The following is a 22,187-nucleotide window of genomic DNA, read 5'->3' as shown; positions in this document are numbered from 1 at the left end:
ATAATAACAAGCCCAGCACGGATGAATAATGTCTTAGGATTTCGAGCATGTAAAAAGGTTAACTGCATATGTATTAAATAATGGCACGATGTTTATTACAATAAGGAGGCACGAACAAAAAAAACAGGCGTGAGCAGAACCTGTTATTTTTGCTAATTCGCAGTTCGCTAAGTTAAGTGACAATTCGATATAATAACACGTCATAGTAACAATCTGGGAATTTGGCAATTTGCAAGCAGCCCATGTTAAGCTAATGGCCACCATGGTAACAAGCTTTTGAGTGACCACTGGACTGTGGGTAGTGGGCTTTCCAGAAAATTGATGATGCAGGAACACTCTAGACACTGTGAGGATTCTGCAGCACTTTAGAGCGTGCAGATTGGATGTGTGGAACGGGAGAACATTCGCTACAACGGCAAAGTGTCGGGGACCCAGTGTGTCGGCAAAGTGTCTAAAAAAACCTGAGAAACGCTAAGAAACCTAATAAACCTAATACACCTAAGAAATCTAAGAAACCTAAGAAATCTAAGAAATATTGTATATGAAAGAATACGAGGTATAGAAGTATTGATTACGCGGGTGGGATTGACTGCGATTAATTTTTGCATATGTTTCTTAAATTTGCAATACTTTGTAACCTGCCGATGCCGAAGGCCGCGGTCTGTCTCGGTTTTTCCGAACGGTCCGCGAACAGACAAAGCATTTACCCATGTATTTCTATCTGGGCCCATGGCAACAATTTGTTTTTTGGGGCTACTCCTTCCCTTTTGGGGCGTATCGATTCCGCAATAGCGTATGAATCTTCGCGCCGTTGAAACGATTCTAACGCACTTGGCCGTGTCGAAATCGGTTCAGCCGTTCGCCCAAACATTGGCTACATTGTCAATAGTGTATACGTGGTTACGGATGTAGATAAACCAGTTTACGGAGGACTACATCCGTAACCAGTTGTATGATAATACGGCGTCGGACGTATACATTATAATTTGTCAACGCTCTCCGGATAAATTTTGGGTTTCTTACGCATGGAGGCCGGTGGCCGAGGTGCGCCCTCTACTTTACACCCGGAAGTAATAAGCAGTCAACATAGTTTACAATACTTTGCTTTAACCAGATGAGATCGATGTCTGGAGCCGAGGCTGACAGGCCCATTGTAACAATTTGTTTTTTGAGGCACCTGCTTTCCCCTCGAGGCGCATTGGGTCGGCGATAACGCAACATTACCCGCGTCGTTGCGACGATTCTGGCGCACTTTACCGCTTCAAAATCGGACTACCCGTTCGTCCAAACATAATTTTTTTAGCAAAGGCCGTCATAGCTGTTACGGATGTAGTTAACTATATATACATATATATATATATATATATATATATATATATATATATATATATATATATATATATATATATATATGTATATATAGTTAACTACATCCGTAACAGCTATGACGGCCTTTGCTAAGAAAATTATGTTTGGACGAACGGGTAGTCCGATTTTAAAACGTTAAAAACAACCATGAAAAAAGAAAAATTACGGAGGCTTTCATAGTTTTCATAAAGCTGGTCGAATTTAACCGGAATGCTTGAAAACCAATAAACTTTCCACATTTCTACATGTTTAAAATATTTTCGTAGCTGACCTCGCAGAGCTTTTATGTTTGAAATATTTCTCAAAATTTTTTTTATTGCTATTACGAAGTAAGAGTATATTTTGTATTTCTTTCATTCTTCCATACCTCAAACATAACTGGTCGCGCGCTAGCGCGACCGACACTTGTATATATATATATGTATATATATTTTTAAGGCTGACTACACTACGGACTTCACAGGAGGTAGTCGCGCACCTGAAGGCGGTATCAGCAACGGGGAAACGCGATTTGTGTTATGGGTACGCTCCCCGGCCAGGATAGCATAGAGGAAGTTTTTCTGTTATAAATGCCGTTTGTTTGGTAGTTGGTACATAGTTTGTACTCGTATTAAGATACTTATTAACGGTATGCCCATGTACAGAGTAACTCAAGGTCAACAAGAGAAACCAAGAAGCAGTAGCACCGACAGCATTCATACAATTTTATCAAGTAATTTTGAACCGTCATTTTGCCAGCACAATCCTGATGATATTTTGCAGGCTGATAAGATTGTAACACTGGCATCCAGTTAAGGATAAACCAAACGGGACAATTTACAGTATACCAGTGTAGATTGTCTGGGTTGATAAATATAATCATGATGACTCGCCTTTTAAAGCAAGTGTTTTTAACGTTGTTGTTGTTGTTGCAATGCGTATGCCTTCTTTGTACCACCTGCATATGCTGAGAAACACGCTACAAAATCGCATAGATTGTCGTATATCAAGAACTTACTATAGTAAGTACTTGCGTATATACAAATATTAAGAGGCGGCACAAATGCTTTATCGCGTTAGTAACAAATGAATGACTTCGTACATACTGGCACAATTACGTCAATGACGGTCACTCCACACCCAAATTCCGGTAACTTGTTTACGGCATTTCATCACGTTGTGTGTAAGTGGTGTCATGTGTTCACTGGGATTCGTAGTCTGATTGTGATTATAGCTATCTGACTGATAATAACAAAATATCCGACCATATCGGTATAAACCGAAAATTATGTATTTTGATAAGAAACTCTCGTATATCCGGCAATAAAGGCTGCGTAGACGATAAACTTCTGCCACATTCGAATTTCCTGCATTGTACAGTAATTATGAATTCTTAACAGTTAGCATACGGTTGCTAATTTTACATAGGATCTCAGTCAAAAAACCATCCGTACAAGGTTGAGAAATGGGGGCGTCGGCTAGCACGGAAGGTAAGCTAGTGTTATGTTGCGTGTTTCCGGTCGCACGCACTGTTCCGTTTTTTGGAGGTAGTGCTTGTAGTTTCAAAGAGCTTTTGTAGAGCTAAATATGTATGCTGTAATATATACAGTGTAGTGGCAGTGTAAGGGTGGGTCTCAGATTCAAAGCGAATCTTGCTATTTGCTATGGTAAGGTTGCTCAACCGCACGAGGTGGTCACGCCTACAGATACAGTACGTGAAGCCACCTCGCGAGGTGGAGTTGCTGTATCGCAACCAGATTCGCTTCGAACCTTAGACCCACCATAAGTCTTATTATGAGAGTCAGCTACAATTGTGCATCGCGAATTCGAAGGGTTTGTTTTAGCATTGTGGGTTTTTAGTTGTACGAATGCAGATGGAAGCGTTTTCTTACGAGGAGAACTTTTAATAGACGCAATCAAAATGACCTGTGCATTCTGCGCGATGTACTTTTAAAGTACCGTAAAGGAAGCGCCCAACATATAATGGTTAAAGACATATAATGCTTAGAAATGATCATGAGTATTCCGAGTATTCCGTGTTACATGTGCATTTTGAGAACCCTGTGTGACAGATGCTTTCATTGTGCATATATAGAGTTTAAGAACCGCATACGAAACACAAACAGATCACTAAAGTATTCACTGATATTGCAGCGGGACCTCTGCACGGGGCTGTTGCGGAAGGGAATGTGCTGCAAGTGCGTCACATCTGCTCGACGGCCAACAGCAGCGTGATCAACCGGGAATTCAACGGGGAGACACCGTTGACGCTAGCACTACGTGACGGCATCGACATCGCCATTCTCCGTGAATTACTTCAGTGTCCACGTCTGGATGTCAATAAGCCGACCACCAGCGCTCGAAACACTCCACTGATGACCGCTGTAGTCTTGGCAGGGCATCCCAGTGCCAAAACCAGCATTCTGCAGAAAGCGGAGCTCATAGCAGCACATCCACGCTGCCGGTTAGCGTTGCGGAATGGCGAGAACTGGACAGCGCTGGAGATGGCGGTACGAACCAAGAATCCAGCAATTGTAGGGTGTCTGTTACGCGGTGATCGGGTCAAGCACTATGCGGCAGAGGATATCATTAAGGTGGGTGCATTGGCTGTCAAGAGCGAGAATGCGGATCTGGTGGTGGCGATTCTGGATAGTGTTCCCGAGGGGATTCAGAAGATATTTCTGGCAGTCGCGAAAGGTACGACGGAAAAAATTTAAAACTAAGAATTCGGGTTTTGTTTTGCAATAGCGAAATTACGAATATACTCGGTAATGAAATTAACGACAGTTTAAATTTTGTTGAACAAACTTAAAAAATTTAAAAACAGTACTTTTACTGCTTTAGCTGATCGAGGCGCTTAGAACCGGGCCAGTTAAAAAATAGTAGCATCTGCTTGCAGAGGTTCTGAATAACGAAGAGGCAGATAGTCGGGCAAAACAACCAATAGAAACCCACAAAGACATACCTCCGCTGCATTCTGCCATTATGAGAGAAGATATTACCGGTGTCCAAGAAATCCTTCAGCAACCGAACACTGACGTCAACCAGAAAGTCGCCGGCTTAACGCCCTTAATGTTAGCAGCTTGTGGACGCAGCCCGCCTATTGTCCAAATGCTCGTCGACACTCCGTCCATCGACATCAACATGACCTCCACCGGTTTCAAGAAGACGACAGCATTAATCATGTGCGCTTTTGCGGGTGGCATTGCGGATGAAGAAGAGCGGGTCAAGATGATGAACGCCATACTGGCTCATCCGCAATGTGATCCCACGCTAAAGGACGAAGACGGAGTCAACGCTCTCGGCATGACGGCTGTGTTCGATAATGACAAGCTGGCCGATTGTCTGATAGCGGACGGGCGCATCGATCGGTATGCGCTGGATGATGTATGGCAGTGCGTGAGGTTTGCCATCAGTGCGGAGCATAAGGATTTGGCGCTTACCTTATGTAATGCCGTGCGGGATGATCGCAGAGCGGTGTTGGCTATGAGATTGGATCGTTCGCAAAATGGAAACGGTACGTATGGCAGTGTACAGTATAATATTGTACTATGTAGTTAAAATTGTAAGGAGCACCGTATTTTGGAGCCAACAGGTAAGCTTAAGAGCTGTGGTAGAACTTAGAAAGGAAGATTGGCACTCCGCGCCAGTATCGATACAGTAAAGAAGTATTAGCTTCGTTCGCAGTATTGTAAATGGGCTAACTGGTTTATTTAAAATCAGACGTCAGTGCGTGCGTAAATTGTACATGCTTAAATAAATTATTCTTATGCAGCACCGGAAGCACTGAAGACGGCCATCCTGCTAAAATCGCACATGGTCAACGGAAAACTGCTGAATCGCACCATCAAGTTAGCCCTTCGGCTGGGCCGGCCCGTGGTGGGCAGCCACGTTGTTATCAACAAGGACCAGGCACTGGTGAGGATGAAACAAGCGGAACACAACCTGAATTTCGCTGCGGAGATGTGCGGTTGCTGGGGAATTGTGGAGATGATCACGTCAAGCGGTGATGCGGAAATAAAACTCTTTAACGTTCCAGTACCGGCTTTGCGCATTGTACTGTGCAATCCTGAAGCCCTGAAGGTTGTATCGCGAGGTAAGCATTTGGAGCACCGCTTAAAAGATATTCCAAACTAAATATGTTGCGAAACTTATAGAAATGCCTAAGTCTTTAACTTGCAGACGGATACGAAGGCCGTGACGGCGATGGGCACGTGATCAAGGCCAAAAATATTGTGCGCGTCGTGGCGGAAATCGACATCGCTCGTGAGCTGCAGAAGACTCACGGCGGTCTAGATGATGATCATCTGAACGCTCTGGGAAAATTGGGTGATATCCTGTTTTTCGATGAAGACGGCGATGTACAAGTCAGTGTGGGCAAACAAGTCAGCTGTTTCAATCCAAAAGCACTAAGGAAAGTGGATAAAGGTCAGTCAGTCTTCAAGTTCAATACAGAAATTCTCAAAATTAGTCATATTGCACTACTGACTATGGATGGCTGCAGAACGAGAAAGAGGTTTTATCGATGCTGTCTGGCTGGTATACCTAAGTGCTTGCTCAAAGTAGCTGGCTTGCTCTTCGTTCGGGTTTTCTTTGTAGTTAACAATGTGCATGATCGATCTTATCACAGTTCCATGCGGTGACGGTTCCAGCATCCAGGTCGGCGATCAGGTCCGTGTAATCCTCACCGAAGCCGCATTCCAGTCCGTACAAACCGAGGAGTTCGGTGATTGGTCACCTACTGTGGCCGGTCTGATTGGGGCCACGTTGACAGTGAAGAGGATGTATACATCTCCATCGGACGACCCCAAGATTGTGCTTGAAGTAGAGCATAACGGCCGCCGAGTGTTTGTCAACCCACAAGCAGTCGGCTCGCTTGATAACGCTAATATGGACGTGACCGGCAACGTATTAGAGCCGGTAACTGCAGCACCGATGCAAACTACTGCCCCGAGTACCAATCCAGAACGCAGCGGCATTTCTTCTTCAGGTAACGCTACATGTGTCTGAATGTGGTATGCAATGATTATTAATCTGAGTGCTTGCTACCGATAATAAAACATTGTTAGGTATTTTTATTTAGATTTGGAAGCCTTGCAGCGCAATGCACTGGAGCTGGCCCTGCTTCAGGAACTGGATCCAAATTATTCCAAACCCGATCTGAGCAGCGCTAATTAATTAATCAATAATATCACGTGATTAAACCAGTGTGATCTTTTCCTTAACTTGCACTTCCGATACTGCCTTGGTTCGAAAGCTACCGGAAACCAGTGCTTGCTATGATTTGTAATTTGCGGGGAAAAGAATTTATTGATGTTTTCTGCGTAGCACGCCCAGCAGGTGACTGCTAACTGTGTACTATGAAGAACTGTTTTACGTTCGGTTGTTCGGCATACCAACGCGGACAGTGGTAATCCTGCAACTTTTAAGCCACTACTGAGGTACGAGTATTTATTTGTCGTGGTTCAAATGACGGCTTCGTGCTAAAAAATCAACAAATCCACTCTTCAGCTGTCAGAACTCTTTGTATGTCAAGAAATATAGATCTCAATCCATTTATGTCAGCATACGGCGGCCCATCACTGAAATTATAGAAAACTGAAAAGTAATTCACGATCATACCTGGATGCCACGATGGATTGATGCGTATTAAATTTTTGCCGGCTATCGGACTAAATTTGACGTAATTGGTGCGGCATCAGGTCCTGCTCATATATTGATACAACCCAAGACTGAATATTTTACCGGCATATAAATATTCAATAATCGTTAAAAAATGACGGAAAAACCGCACAATTTGTGCTAACTTTGTTTCTCAAATGTCCGAAATTTGGTTCTCAAAACTGCAACGTCAATAATTGAACAATAATAATATCTAGTACATGCTGCGCTTCGTTTCTTTTTCCGCCAAATGATTAATTGCTACACCATCTGTATTTCATGCGTCGTCTTTTGTGCGTTTTGTGACCTTTGCCCTACGCTTCTTCCCATGCATACAGCTTCCGCTCTTTAATCCCGTTCAGTACTTGATTTGTTACCTTCATGCGCTTACACTTTTCTTTCGTTTGCATTTTGCATCACCTCGACAATCCCGTCATGTTAAACGAGCTTAAAACCGCTGCTTCCTGCAAACTTTAAAAAAGGTTGTACCTCACAGTGGCTGATACTTTCGGGGGGCATTAGCGGTATCGGTATTGGTATTTGGTACTAGCAGAATCATGAAGCCCAGTCCATCGAACGGGCGAAGATGGACAATATCCAGTTGTTGGTAGAGAAAGACTGTAAAGGGAAATGTCATCTAATTAACAGTTTTCCCGGCGGTGCTGCTGTGATTGGTAATGGTGGCTCTAGTTTAAATTCACAGTGACTGAAGAATGCAGATATCCGTATCTGGTATGAAAAGTACAAAATTATGTTGAAAAATCAGGCCAAAATCGAAAAATTCAACGGAAAAAGCCGAAATCGCACATCAATGCGCATCCAAAACACAATTAATAGTCGATTATTATAGAAAACTTGTGGTTTGTAAAAAAATAACATTAAGTTTGTTTTATATTAGAGGTACCTTCGGTAAAACGGCTGATGTGAATTCAGCCTGCAACAAAAACGGTTTTAAAGTGTATATCAAATTCTTTTTTGAGATTTCTTTGCGTTATTCCGGTTAAATTTTGGTTTACAGAAGTACGTACTCTGTACTTTCGATCTCTAGACCATCTTGAATAATGAATACATACGTTATGAAAATGTTGATCAGTGTGGCCTGCGTGAATGCTACCGTCTATAGTACATCGCCACAGCGTGCGAGTACATCTGTACATGCAATTTCCTAATCGGCTCACCCAGGCTAACAGAAACTTAACCAGAAAATAATCCGCAAGTTATCCATGAATTACGTGTGTCACGGTGTGTGTAGCGTACTCAGTTGTGAAATAGAGTAGAAGGGTAACGTACAGCACTGCCCGGTAAGGATTTTGAGGATGCCGTGCTGGTGGTGAACTTGAGTGGATTCCATTGCTGCTTCCCGCCCATCTGCGGCACTACGGAAGGAGCGGGTGTTGATCAACTGAAATCCTCTTTGGTTGGTTAGCGAGCTGCGCATCAGCAACACATGGCGGTACTGTTGCGAACCGGACATCATCCTCTTAGGTTCGCCGGTGTGCTGTTGCAGTCACCTGCCGATTAATAATCGTAGCTATCGTACGTATTTTTCGATTTATACATAATACAGGCAGTATTTGCACCGTTGTATGTACGAGTTTGTTATTGCTGGCTGTGTGTATATTTCGGTAGGTTAGGTAAAGCAAGATTTTAACTATGCTCACCGAACAAATTCATATGCCAGCGTCTGTCAACTGAAATTCAACGGGGTAACGCGATATCCGTTTTCGGAACCATGGATGAAACTGCTAAGGGAAATTTTACTATTATAATTAACTCTGTTTTTGTGACAAATTTACAATGTGACTAGGCTTGTACGATATATATTGGGTGAGAAATGCGGAAATGAGCGATCGATAATCACTCAACGACGAAGGAGAGCGTGTTTATACCGACGCCCGAGCGTCGGGATTAGTTATTCAAGTCCTGGAAATCCAGGCCAGTTTTGTGCTTATTGCGATGCAGAATACGCGCGATTAAGCTCAGAATGACATTTATTATAGATGAGAATTGTGCCATATAATTAGTTTCGCTGCGCTGCAGTCACTTAGTATAAGCAGTTAGTACATTTTACCACTCACCATCACTACAAGGGAAAAAATGTGCTGGAAAACGGCATTCTTAAAAGTGGCTTACTTGTTGTTTTTTGCATGCAATACACTGCAACACGTTACCCGTGCCTGATAACTTTTATTTTCTATTGAGTACTAAAATCCAACTGATTCTTGCAATATTATAATCGACGACATTATGTTTGAAACGTATTCTGTTTGTTATATTCTATACCATAGAATAAAACGTTTTAAACATAATGACGTCGTTTAGCGTTGGCATTAGGCGCTGGTTGAAACCGGGCTTCCGCGCCGCTGATCTGGTTGATGATCAATTAATCAAGTGCTTCCCGCCTTTCAGATCATCCAATTCTTTGCACTTCGAGCTCCTTCTGGGAAAAAGTAATGAAAAAGAGAATTGAAATAAAGATTAAAATTAAACAGAAAGAAAATGGGAAAAAGTAGAATGACCTTAAAAACACAAGAATCAAAAGTTTAAAATTAGATCGGTTTGAATTAACAATTTTGCGAAATAAAAAATCGAACTAAATTGCAGAAAACAACAATTCATCTGGCTTTCGTGCGGAGACAGCTCCATCCAATGGAGCCTTTTTTCTGCTTATAATACCGCCACACTCTCAACAATTCTTGCTACAATTACTGTAACTGTCGCAAGAATTGCTGAGACCGGAGCGCCATAGTCTTTATGTCCCTATTCCAATTCCAACACCTCCGTACATAAACAGTTTGCCGTTATCTTTCTTTTGTTCATTCTGGTCAGCTTTCTTTCCGTTCGATATTTTTTGAAAGATCGCGGAACTCTTTCAAACAGAGTTTCAGATTTGAAATTCTGCTTGGAAGAGTTCCGCGATCTTTCCAGAATAATGGAATCCATGCGTACGCCGGTTTGGTTGGAGACTTGGAGGTATCTCGTACTTCGCCTGGTTGCTGCCACCAATAGCTATTTTCGGTTCTTATTGCCTTTCCGATGGCCATTCCGATCATGAGAACGGAAATTCCAGGCAAGATTTGCATTTCTATTTAAATGTAAATACTGCATAAATAAATAGAAGTATATTCATATAAATATAAGCATAGTATAAATCGCTCATGCAGCACTAATACAAATATGCCAATATAAAAATTGTGTATTCGCCCAATGTTAGAATAATTACATTTTTAAAAAATGCAGAACTATACTTGCCGTGTTTTTTGAATTAATCCTTCCGTTTCTGGAGCAGCAGCAGCAGATCTCGTATTGTGGAATAACTTGAAGCATTGAAAATAACGCCGTTTACGGAAAGAGGCTTCTAATACCGAGGTGGCTACTAAATCTGCAAACTGTATTGGGGAGGCTTATATGGCAGAGGAGGCTTCATTTCGGAATAGAATTCAAATGTGATAAAGGAATGTGGAAGGCTGGGTTCCCAGTATTGGCTATCATGTGCTTAAACAAAATTACTAGAAAATTTTTCCAAGGAAAATTTTTTCGAGACTGCCGCGGTATCAAGTATAACCCGCAGTTTATTGATTTTTATTTGCCCGTCAGTTGCGTCTGGTCTGGGACGCAGACGACAAGGCGAGAGGATCTCCAACTGGAAGCTCCATAAAGAGCTTAATTGAATTGCTTCCCAGGGTAGCAGCTGGTGTTACGTACGGTAGAGCCAGTTTTTGTTGCGAGATCGCGGAAATTCAACCACGTTTTGGCCTAAGTTGGTCCGCGCTTAAGCTCGGTTTATTAATCAATAAGTAAATCTATTTAATAATGCATGTGTATGCACGTGTGTATCACTGTATGTACTGAAGAGTGCGGTCAGTGTGTAAAGTTTTCTACCGGATTTCTACCGGATGCTGTGATTTTGCGCTTTTAGCCATGTAACTACCGGTACATGCTAATTACGGTGATATCAATAAACCTTACGAAAGCAGAATTATACGTATTATTTTACCGAAGTTGAAATTCATGCCATAGATTAACAATAACTTAAGCTAAGTTTTTCAAATTTTTGCTGCAGTAGTTTAAAATTTGAAGGGTGAAAGGTGAAAATTCCACCGCTTGGTCATTGACTACATACAATATGGTGAATACGCACGGTGTGGGCAAGGCGGTTGCCGGTGCGACACCACACAAATTCCGTTCTACACAACGTCGTAGCCATTTGATTTACTCCAATCGACCTGGCTTTGGTAGCTGTTCTCAGTCTGTTTACAAGAGTTAATTTATGCAAATTAATTCATCATGAAAAGATTCATGGTTGAATTTATAATCAAAAAATTTCGTGATTTTCGGTCAGTGTGTAACAGGGTCAAGATGGGCTGCGCCGGATTATATTTGCGCAAAACTTATCATGGCCAGCCATTATTATGCCTGGTTGCTTCGATCATGACGTCGTTTTATTGTTCTTGCTCCTATTACGGCCGAAGAAAACATTTTGATACAATAAAAAATGTTTTATTATTATTGTTGCTACAGTACTATAGAAGCACTCGGATGTCCCGAACGTTTTGTCGCATAAAAGTGTACTCGTACAGGGTGTTCAATGTAGACACTACAGGGCACTTTCCAAAAATATTTACGGTGAATTGTCTGTACGTACGTGAACATCTATTCGTTACGTTACTGTACGAGTATTCCGTTAACGTTCAGTTATTTCCATATAGCAAAGTTTAAAATACCTTTTTTCTAATGAACAAAGGTACTATGGTTAATAACAGGCAACCATGATACCTAGGCAATCTATTCTTTTACCGATAATAATACGACCGTATCAGCTAGCGATTAGCACGACTGACATGGTACGAGACGGATCATGAGTGCCAAGCGACCAGTCTGAATTCCTATTTCCCTCGTTCCCATTCCCTCGTTTTCTTACGTTTTGCTCTACTTATCCAGGTATGAAACGAGTTTGCGCAGTGTGAATTTTTAGTTCCGGGAATTTTCTGCGGCCATTTTCCAGCCGCTGTGGTATTCAAGGCGCCCTGGTGTTCGACTGTCCAGTGGTTCTAAATACTCGGTTTGAATGACACGGTCGAGGAGACGACTGCCGTGCTTGTCATCGTATGCGGCGCAGTACGATTTTCAGTGGCCTGCCGTGGCGTTACTTGAAATGTACGCAGAGCCAGCAGTGACGTTACGCTTGGCACATTCTTATGACGGCTGAGTTCTGGCTGCACAGCTGAGATTCTCGTATGCAGCGTAGCAGTCCTTGATTTTCTCGTGGTGGCAGTTGTCCTTTTCGGCGTAGTCGAATAAGGGAAGGCCTCGTAACCTTCCGCGGCTATAAAATGCAGCATTTCCCAAAAGGTCGAGTTAACCGCTTGCTGGATGGTATTGTTCTCGTTCTGCTTGCAACCGTGGAAGTACGAATGCCACGCTGGTATTTCCCTGTACCGAATGGGTCCTCGGTATGTGTTGCTGTGGTTGCCCATCTGGTGGTCGACGTACAGTTTCGTCTTGTACTCGGGAGTTTTGTTGTAAACTTCCCAGGGAACGCTGCCGCTATTGTATAGCCAGCTGTCGCGGTAATCATCGCGATAGCGGATAAGAGTATCACGAATATAAGGATGACCTTTATGGCACGCGATAAATCCGCTATTCATCACGCGGTCCTCCCGCGTAAGCAAACATTCGTACTTTCCATCTCTCCATTTTTTTTTTAACAAGGCTAAAATGCAAACGTACTCTATACATCGCCATATCAGTCTTTTATCATACCGTGTGTACAAACCAGTGTATTGAATTATGGTAACCTTTGCTGATTATGTTTAACCAAAATCAGCGACCTTCTTACTTAGCCGAATACAAATTTGGTCCGAAACCGGCAGATAAACTTTTGCATGTGAATAAAGTCTACAAATACTTACGCATCATTTTCGGCAAGTAGAACACATCAATGTCCATAACAATTCCGCCATATTTGTAGGCAACGCTATACTTCACCATATCGGCTTCGTGAGGAACGCGCTTAATTGGTCGGCCGTGGGCCACCATGCGTCGCCGTCGATAGATCAGTCTGATCTTTGAATAATCAGTAATCATGTAGCACCGCCCTAAAGGCCAATAATCCGGATAATTAGTGTGAATGTAGATGACCGATGGGCGAACGTACAGCAGCACCGACAAGAGACTGATGCATTCGGTCCAGCAGAAACTATGGCTGTCTCCACTGGGTACAGTCCTGTAAAAGCGCACAATGTGTACCGGCAAATAGCCAACGGTTTCCGGTTTCACCAAATCATTGGTGATTTCTGGCAAAGGATTTTCCAGAATATCCACTGTGCGGTTGGTTAAATTAGGTTGGAATGGCAGTCTGACAAAAATCCTGGCGGAGAACATGGTGTACCGAGACGTGGATACAAGCCAAACCAGCCCGACCAACGCGGAGCCGGTAGAAAAAAACAGAGCTTTCTTTGATGGCATTTTCCGCTGTGTACCATAGAGTTTGAAATTCCCTGTTTCGATGTCTGCCTTGCCAATAAGAAATGGACTTGTTCGAGTCTAAAATCTGGACGTTGAGCGTGTGCTAAACTTAATGATAAACAAGATTATGCTGTAAAAACAAGAAATTATGTTGTGAGCCAGTAGAATTACTTAATCGGTTGCATCCGCGCAGTAAACGCTTGTCCGTTGATTATCAGCAAAAAAATTGATAGTACAGATACAGACGGTTGACAGTATAGAACAAACTTGATAGCATATTATTATGAATGACACATTCATGGAATTCAGGTACACATTCATAGAATTTCTGATAACTGTTGCTTAAGCACCCCGAAATTTGTAATAACGTTACCAAGACCTGTTGCACAAATAGTCTAGTAATATCCGATAGTAATACCGGTAACTCGGATATGCAGGCGTTCAAGAGGACGTATGCAGATATGTAAGTGTGCCTTGCTCGGTACACCGACAATATTGCTGACCGCTAATTTGCTGACCGACAACTTACAGACGACTTTTTGCTGACCAACAAAAGATTAGCCGACAGCTTGTTGAAACCACAGCTCGATGATAAGCCGATTGCTAACAGACTACATTTGATCATTTTGATGAACACCGACATTTTACTAACGACATCCCGATAACATAGGAAAACATAATAATATAACGTAGAACTTTTATTTCTCAATATGCATATAAGCGAGCTGCGCTCCGTACATAGAATCAGATGAAGAATTTGTCCCAATTAACACGGAATGAGACTTGGCACAAAACGCTCATAGCATTACCACGCATCATTTCGAAACTAAAACTCTGAAGCAAAAAATAAGCTGAACGACTCTCGCCCGTTCTCATAAACAATTTCTTACCGATCTACTTTAGCAAAACAACGGCAACTTTTTTATATTTTGGCAATATCCGGTCTACATAACAGCGTGAGCTCGCATTACGGTTTAACGTGGGAAGGTATAAACTAATTAAAATGACTTAAAATTAATGCAGCAAACACAGATTGCTGGTCCTCCATGGGGGCGAATAGGTATTCACGCACCCCAATATTAGGAGGCTGGATTTTAAGAGGAATATCTTATAGTGATAAGATTTGGAACACAAGACACAGACGAACACCGAAGTGTTGATAACATACTTTCAGCTTGTCGGCTATCTGATTTATTGTGAACAATAGCGCGTGGAAGCCTTGCGATCATATCGGTAAAAACCAAAACTGTGTTTAGATAAGAAACTGCACTGGCAGTTAATATTCAATACACGATAATACGTATGCCGCTACCATTAAATCCGAGATATGTAGTTACACTGAGCAGTTATCATGTCTCCTTAACGAATAACATAAAGTTAGTAACGTTTCGCAGTGGTACGTACCAGCAATCTCCATGTAACGGGATCTGTACTACGTCTGTATTGAAACATGGGAGCGTCAGCTAGCACAGAAGGTAAGCTAGCACTGTGCAGATTTCCGGTTCCGCGTGCTGTGTTACGCGTCGAGGATGTGCGACATATTCGTCTTCAGCTGTCTCACTTAGATTCCAGTCATTCCACCTTCGATAAACCTGTAGCACGCTACTTAGAATAATTCTGTGTTAAACTGTGAGCAATTAGAAATTGTTATTGAGTTTTGCCGGTCCTGGCATGGTTATTACCTACGAGCCCATTAAAGCGTTAATTCACTGAAGTATTGAGGTATGTATGGACTATTTAGCTGGACCTATGCACGCAGCTGTTGCTGAAGCGAACGTGTCGCAAGTACGCCACCTCTGCTCGACTGCTGAAGTTAGTGTAATCAACCAGGAATGTAACGGTGAAACACCCTTGACGCTTGCACTGCGGGATTGCGTCGATATTGCCGTTCTCCGTGAGCTACTACAGTGTCCACGTTTGGAAGTTAACAAACCGACCACAATACTGCAAAACACTCCGCTGATGACCGCCGTGCTGCTCTCAAGTCTCTTCAGTTCCAAAACCAGCATCCTGCAGAAAGCGGAACTCATAGCAGCACACCCCCGATGCCGGTTTGCGTTACGGAATCGCGAGAATCGAACTGCGCTGGAAATGGCGCTACTCACACAGAACTTCGCCGTTATTGGGTGTTTGTTACCCGGTGAGCGAATTACGCAGTACACACCGGAAGATATAATCAGGATGGGTGCGTGGGCTGTGAAGAGCGACAACGTGGATCTGGTGGCTGCGATTTTGGACAGTGTTCCGGAGGGGATTCAGAAAGTGCTACTGGACCTTGCAAAGGGTACGTTTATAAAATGCAACCACAAATAACTTACTTCACGTTAATAGTTACTTCACTTTCGGAACGGGTGTAATATGCACAAGAATTCGGCCTCAGCGATCATTAGGGATGGTCATTCACTGTACGATCACTGTCCTGGTCACTCACCGTACGACGTTTAGAAACGACAAGGGTTTTAGGGCGCTGTATGCGTAACGTATATTATGTAGTACAACTCTTTTGGAAATTTTTCTTCAGGTTATAATGCGCGTTTTATATGCTGTGCTATACAGCTTCAAACTGATTTTAAAACTGAATGGATCGCATGTGAATGCACAAATCCAAAGCCATCTCATCATATGCAGTCAAAATTTTCGAATGAATGAACTGTATTACTATGCCGTCATGCGATTTATTTTCAGTAGGAAAATATTTTGCTCGTTTATGACCAGCAGAGGTCATATTCCGCTAAATTCAGCTTCAAATTTTACTTTACTGGTTGCATTTACAGGGGTTTGGTTTCGCACCCATAATATTGTAAATATTCGCGTACGCCGTATACAGTATGGTGCTTTACGACTGAGAATCATTCGTTTTGCCTATTTCAAATCTAGATCGAAGTGATAAAGTTATTTGTAGTATTGATCTGGTAAGCGATTTGGCAAATCAAATTGTGTGGCTGCAGAAATTTTAGATAACGAACCGGCGGTTGACGCCGCTAACCATCCAGTCGAACCTGAGCAAAATATACCTCCACTGCATTGCGCCATTTTACGTGAATCCACTGTCGCCGTCCAAGAAATCCTGCAGCAATCAGACACTGACGTCAACCAGAAAGTGGTCGGCTTAACACCGCTGATGCTGGCCATTTTTGGACGTAGTATACCGATTGTCCAAATGCTCGTGGACACTCCGTTCATCGATATCAACATGACCTCAACTGGTTTCAACAAGATAACGGCGTTAGCCATGTGTGCCTTTCCGGGTGGCAGTGTGGACGAAGAAGATCGGATTAAGAAGATTAACGCCATTCTGGCTCATCCTGAGTGTGATCCCACGCTGAAGGACGAACACGGGGTCAACGCTCTGGGGATGGCGGCCATGTTCGGCAACCAGAAGATGGTCGATTGTCTGATAGCGGTCGGTGGCATTGACCGGTATGCGGTGGATGATGTGTGGCGGTGTATGCGGTTTGCCATTAGTACGGGTTATCTCCGTTTGGCGCAAACCATGTGTGATGCTGTTCGGGGGGAACGGCATGCGGTGCTGCGAAGCAGGTTGGACCCGTCAAATGGTATGTTTGACGTTGAACGGCGCTCCGTATGATGTCAATATAAGGCAGACTTTTTGCTCCGTATTTGTTACGACAATTATACAAAATTTATGCACGAATGTTATACAGATATATAAATGCAGGTACAAATTTAGAATATTTTAATGTAGCGCCGGAGGCACTGAAGACAGCCATGCGGATAAAACCCCATATGGTCAACGGGACTCTGCTGCATTACACCCTGAAGTATGCACTGCGCATGGGCCGGCCCGTAGTGGGTAGCCATGTTATTATTCGCCAAGACCCAGCGTTAGTGCGGAGGAAACAAGTGGAACACAATCTGGACTTCGAAGCAGGGATGTGTAGTTGTTGGGGAACCGTTGAGATGTTCACGTCTAGCGGTGATGCAATATTAAAGATGATCACCGCACCATCCCTGGCGTGGAAACTTCTAGTCTGTCATCCCGAAACCCTAGTTGTTATGTCCCGAGGTACGCAGCTAATGAGAAACTGGCTTTATTATTCGAAGGTTCGTAACGTTAACGCATTTAAATGCAGATGGTTATGAGGGCCGCGATGCCGATGGCCAAGTGATTAAGGCCAAAGATGTTGCGCTCATCGTAGGGAAAGTCGACACTGCCGATCTTTTACAACCGAGGCCCTCTAGACCGGATAATGGTCATGGGGTTTCGACGGGAAAATTGTGCGATATCCTATTTTTTAATGAAGACGGCGATGTCTGCGTCAGAGTAAACAAGACAAGTAGCTTCGTCAATCGGAAAGCACTAAGGAAAATAGGCAAAGGTCAGTACAGCCTTTTAAACTGCATTCCGAGGAGATAAGGACTATTAGCAGCCGTCTTTAACGATGAAAAGCAACAATCCTTCCCTTTTACAGTGTTATGTGGCGACGGTTCTCTCGTCCAGGTTGGCGATAAAATTCGGGTAATCCTCATGGAAACTGCATTCCAGGCCGTGCAAACCGAAGAATTTTACGGCTGGTTACCGGCCCTTGCAAGCTTGATTGGGGCCACGCTGACGGTGCAGGCGCTGTGGACGTCCGCATCGGACAATCCCAAACTTATGCTGGAGGTGGAGCATAATGGGCTCGAGTTCTTTCTTAATCCACAAGCAGTCGGCTTGTGTGATCCCGCCCAGCTCGACATTTTTAGGAGCGCAGCAGAGCCAATAACTGACATTTCCGTACACAGTGGTATCCAGAATGTAAACCCAGAAGACAGCATGCAATTTTCTTCAGGTAACGTAACTTTGCAATAGTAGAACCACGAGCGACTTGTGCAGGAGACCCGAAAAAGTCATGTAACGAAGGATACGACACGGTTTATGTATCCCTACATTAATGATTAATCAATTTAAGGGACCAAAAACTATTTCTTGTAGTTCTGATCACATACGGGCGCGCTATATCTCAAAAGAAAAAAAATATTTCTATGCTTTTAGATGAACAATATTAAAGCAATAAAAGAAGAAAGGTTGCTTTAAGGAAATTGAATATTTAACATGGGATTCATCGGCTCATAAGCCCAGTGCCGGAAGGTTCTTACGAGTACATAAGATCTCATCACAACCCCGCCCTCCGTCCTTGACGAAGCCGATCCTGGTAGAACTTATCGTTGTTGCTAAAACACAGTTGATTGTTTTCATTGTAGATCTAGCAGCAATCGAATGCAGTGCGCTGGAGCAACCCCTTCTCCAGAAGCTAGATCCCCACAATTCCATATCTTGAAGACAAAATCAAACAGCTGGAGAACTAAAATGATTAAGAATGCTTGCAGTTTATTACAAATGTGTGGCACAGAGTCTATCTTATGGATGTTGTGCTGACGTTTTGAAAAGCGTTTTTAAGGGCGTCAGTGCTCATAAACGCCATTTAATTCTGTTGCTCGCGTGTGCTGTAACCGATCGACGACGGGGAATATTGAACACGATGAAAGAAAACACAATGAACCAATAACAAGCAAACACCCCTTCCACAGCCCTTCCCAGGAAAAAGGGATAGGGTGGGTGGGAAAATCGCGTTCGACGTGAACTACATCAAAAATCTTTGCAAATGAACACTGAGATGTAAAGCTGCTAAAGGCAGCATGAAACCAGAGCAATCTCAAGGAATACCATCTGACCACCCAGATGGCCAGCAATAAATCTCAACCGCGACAGCACATTAATGTCAAAGGCGAGACAAAATCATGCCGCTCGCCAGAATTAACATTCATTATCTCCGATAATTCCTTTTAATTCTGTTGCAGGGTATTTTACCAGTTCTCTCGTCATTAAACAGTTTTGTTCTTTAATCTTGCTGATCGATCTGGACATTTGTTGGATATCAAGTGCGTTTTCGTCTTGTTCGCGAGATATTATTTGCGTCCCATAATTTTGCTTATACAGTCCATCACCATGTATTGGGCCTATTGGCTATTCACGTCGAACGCGATTACAATATATTATATTATATTATAGTATATATCATAATTGCACTTTTCATTTGCGACTGCAGTGCATCAAAATGCACGAAAATGCACGACTACGAAATATTCCTCATTTGGTTTCAAGATGAACAGTTCTTCTTGTGAATTTTTGTTTATTAAATCAAGTCTTTTCATTTAAATGGCAATTCACTCTGGAAAAAAAGGTTCTGTAGCTGAAAGCTCGCATTGTTCGGTGGTTCATCGCCATCAAGAATGTTGACGCGGAACGTACCCCTCCCTCCAGGGGCACCCCAAAACCACAACAAAATCCGTTTGTAACTCGTGCTTACGCCAAAGCTGTATGTTAATGGCTGCTTTCGAGCCTAAACATGATAAAAATTGTTAGAGCTCTAATTTTTTTCATTATTCAAGAAGTTCTCCAGTCCAGATGTTGTAAGACATCAGAAATTTATCAAATCGCGAATCGCGCGTTTGGCCCGGTTAGAGTGTGTATATTGAATGCGCGTTTTTCCCGTACACACACTCTGTGGTCCAGGATGTGCGAGCGAATACAGTACATATTTGATATTTGTGTACAAAATTTTACCTTATTTATATATATATTATTTATGTATTATTATTATTATTTTATCATTATTTGTTGTTATTGGTAATATTAAAGTTATTATTATTTTACCCTTCTTATTTTTATTTAAAACACTATTGTTATTATTATGTACCGTTGCTCTTGCTGTGGTCATGATCGTTATTGTTATAATTGCTGTATTATCTTCCCGTTTTACTATTGTTTGTTGTTATAATTTTTATTCGTCCTGTTATTGTTATCCCTATTGTTATCCGAATTATTTTTATCTTCGTTACCCTGTTATTTATTTCTCTATTTGTCGTCCCTGATATTTGTTATCCGTGTGATAATTATTGCGATTCTTATTCTTTCTCCCTGTTATTTCTATTCCTATTGTTTGTTGCATCCCGGTTCTTATTGTTTGTATATCCTTATTTCTGTTATCCTTACATCCCTGCTCTTGTTGTTACTTTAGAGCGTCCTATTTAAGTTCTCTTCATTGAAGTTTCAGTAAACGGTGTCTCTATAATTCGAAATCGGAGTGAATTTGTGACTACCACCGCATGGGCGATTGCCCTGTTCTTTCAGTCTGGAGTATTGATGGATTCATTTGTTCACACTCTGGCTACTCTTGCAGTCTTATATGTGTTATTCATTGTCATTTATTGTTACTGCTGTTATTTATTGTATCCTCATTTCCACTGTTGCTATAATAGTATTTTATTATCCCTGTTTTCGTATTCCTGTTATTTATTATATATCTGTTCATATTCAATATTATTCTTTTTCGACGTTCGACGTTCGTTTCGACGTTCGTTCTTTTTCGAGTTCGACGTTCGACGTGAATAGCCAATAGGCTCAATACATGGTGATGGACTGTATAAGCAGAATTATGGGACGCAAATAATATCTCGCGACAAGACGAGAACGCACTTGATATCCAACAAATGTCCAGATCGATCAGCAGGATTAAAGAACAAAACTGTTTAATGACGAGAGAACTGGTCAATTTTAGAATTATGAATCACTGTATAAAGCGATTAGGAGAACATTATGACTGTCATCAGGCGGCAAGTTACGTAACTGAACAGTATGGTCATCACTGAGGAATGAAGGGAACTGAGATGCAAGCAGAAGGCAATGCATATTGTACACCCGAATAAGAAGCCATCAAAGGGAACCGAAACGACAACAAAGGAATCATGATGCGGGTTTCCACTAAACACATGTGTCCAACGGATATAAGCATTAAGTGATTATGAGGCATCAAGCGGAACCAAACGACAAAATCATTGAAACACAATGAGACACAATGAAATAAAATTAAACAGATAAGAACTGCATGATTTTGCAAATCAAAAGTGCAATCAAAATCAAAGTGCATCAAAATCTTTGCAAATGAACACTGAGATGTAAAGCTGCTAAAGGCAGCATGAAGCCAGAGCAATCTCAAGGAATACCATCTGACCACCCAGATGGCCAGCAATAAATCTCAACCGCGACAGCACATTAATGTCAAAGGCGAGACAAAATCATGCCGCTCGCCAGAATTAACATTCATTATCTCCGATAATTCCTTTTAATTCTGTTGCTCGCGTGTGCTGTAACCGATCGACGACGGGGTTTGCCGGGTATTTTAATGAATACAATGAATCAACAACGAAAAACACAATGATCTAACAACAAGCACCAACGCCCCAAACAAACCCCCAAACAGGAACATAAGAATATCCAATCAATGACCAACGTGGCAGCTGCAGCACTGATACGGAAACTGTAGAAAGGAAGGCAATGCCGGTTACAGACGACGCAAACTGCGCTCAAAATAATTCGGAAATCACGGTGACTGATTATAAAGCAGAGAAATGTGCATCAGCGCCAAATGTCGATTGACACACAATAGTAGGAATATAGAATAAATAAGTACAGAAACTGTACAAGTGACGAATTAGCAGGGTTAAAATATACTGTACAACCATAAGAGAACTGGTCAGTTTTGGAAAGTAGGATTATACGGGAAACTTAATGATCGCAAAACCGTAAAATGACGAAACTTATCGTCATGACCAATCCCTTGAAGATTGTGATATAATGATACAAGCAATATAATAATAATATGACAATGATATTGATAATATTATATATAATAACAATATATATAATA

The 22,187-nt window shown here is 42.2% G+C and overlaps 3 protein-coding genes across 5 annotated transcripts; 2 read left to right on the top strand and 1 right to left on the bottom strand.

The window, feature by feature from the left end:
- The first annotated feature begins 2,677 nt into the window (after positions 1–2,677).
- LOC129596805 (uncharacterized) lies at positions 2,678–6,857 on the top strand. 2 transcript variants are annotated; one of them, XM_055494174.1, is made up of 7 exons: positions 2,678–2,837; positions 3,502–4,044; positions 4,247–4,864; positions 5,123–5,443; positions 5,530–5,775; positions 5,978–6,337; positions 6,431–6,857. In XM_055494174.1, the coding sequence occupies exons 1-7, from the start codon at positions 2,813–2,815 to the stop codon at positions 6,523–6,525; spliced, it is 2,208 nt and encodes a 735-aa protein (XP_055350149.1). In that variant the 5' UTR covers positions 2,678–2,812; the 3' UTR covers positions 6,526–6,857. The 2 variants fall into 2 exon arrangements, with proteins under 2 accessions (XP_055350149.1, XP_055350150.1); XM_055494175.1 differs by lacking the exon at positions 6,431–6,857 and having other exon boundaries at positions 5,947–6,132.
- A 5,347-nt stretch (positions 6,858–12,204) lies between these two features.
- Positions 12,205–13,392, bottom strand: LOC129596823 (uncharacterized). The gene is made up of 3 exons (XM_055494197.1): positions 12,921–13,392; positions 12,448–12,721; positions 12,205–12,334 (listed from the first exon to the last, which is right to left on the bottom strand). Exons 1-3 carry the CDS (start codon positions 13,390–13,392, stop codon positions 12,205–12,207), a joined length of 876 nt encoding a protein of 291 aa, XP_055350172.1.
- Positions 13,393–14,815: 1,423 nt separating this feature from the next.
- LOC129596807 (uncharacterized) lies at positions 14,816–18,920 on the top strand. Of its 2 annotated transcripts, none has more exons than XM_055494177.1 (7): positions 14,816–14,951; positions 15,218–15,760; positions 16,425–17,033; positions 17,183–17,503; positions 17,637–17,816; positions 17,910–18,269; positions 18,682–18,920. In XM_055494177.1, the coding sequence occupies exons 1-7, from the start codon at positions 14,927–14,929 to the stop codon at positions 18,756–18,758; spliced, it is 2,115 nt and encodes a 704-aa protein (XP_055350152.1). In that variant the 5' UTR covers positions 14,816–14,926; the 3' UTR covers positions 18,759–18,920. The 2 variants fall into 2 exon arrangements, with proteins under 2 accessions (XP_055350152.1, XP_055350151.1); XM_055494176.1 differs by having other exon boundaries at positions 17,571–17,816.
- The last annotated feature ends 3,267 nt before the right edge of the window (positions 18,921–22,187 follow it).

This window comes from Paramacrobiotus metropolitanus, unplaced genomic scaffold (genome assembly GCF_019649055.1).
Source record: "Paramacrobiotus metropolitanus isolate TYO unplaced genomic scaffold, Prichtersi_v1.0 Parri_scaffold0000096, whole genome shotgun sequence".
Classification (NCBI taxonomy): domain Eukaryota; kingdom Metazoa; phylum Tardigrada; class Eutardigrada; order Parachela; family Macrobiotidae; genus Paramacrobiotus; species Paramacrobiotus metropolitanus.
The sequence above is the reverse complement of the archived record's forward strand: the minus strand, read 5'-3'. Positions and strand labels throughout refer to the sequence as shown.

What these genes read in the sequence shown, in the direction of transcription:
- LOC129596805 (XM_055494174.1), top strand. Translation starts at nt 2,813, where the DNA reads ATGGGGGCGTCGGCTAGCACGGAAG. An exon ending in CCTGAAGGTTGTATCGCGAG is followed by an intron (nt 5,444 to 5,529) that starts GTAAGCATTTGG and finishes TTTAACTTGCAG; the next exon opens with ACGGATACGAAGGCCGTGAC. An exon ending in ACTAAGGAAAGTGGATAAAG is followed by an intron (nt 5,776 to 5,977) that starts GTCAGTCAGTCT and finishes ATCTTATCACAG; the next exon opens with TTCCATGCGGTGACGGTTCC.
- LOC129596823 (XM_055494197.1), bottom strand. Translation starts at nt 13,392, where the DNA reads ATGTTCTCCGCCAGGATTTTTGTCAGACTGCCATTCCAACCTAATTTA. An exon ending in CTACTTGCCGAAAATGATGC is followed by an intron (nt 12,722 to 12,920) that starts GTAAGTATTTGT and finishes TTTGCATTTTAG; the next exon opens with CCTTGTTAAAAAAAAAATGG. An exon ending in ACATACCGAGGACCCATTCG is followed by an intron (nt 12,335 to 12,447) that starts GTACAGGGAAAT and finishes TGCATTTTATAG; the next exon opens with CCGCGGAAGGTTACGAGGCC.
- LOC129596807 (XM_055494176.1), top strand. Translation starts at nt 14,927, where the DNA reads ATGGGAGCGTCAGCTAGCACAGAAG. An exon ending in AGCGTCAGCTAGCACAGAAG is followed by an intron (nt 14,952 to 15,217) that starts GTAAGCTAGCAC and finishes TGGACTATTTAG; the next exon opens with CTGGACCTATGCACGCAGCT. An exon ending in CAGGTTGGACCCGTCAAATG is followed by an intron (nt 17,034 to 17,182) that starts GTATGTTTGACG and finishes ATTTTAATGTAG; the next exon opens with CGCCGGAGGCACTGAAGACA.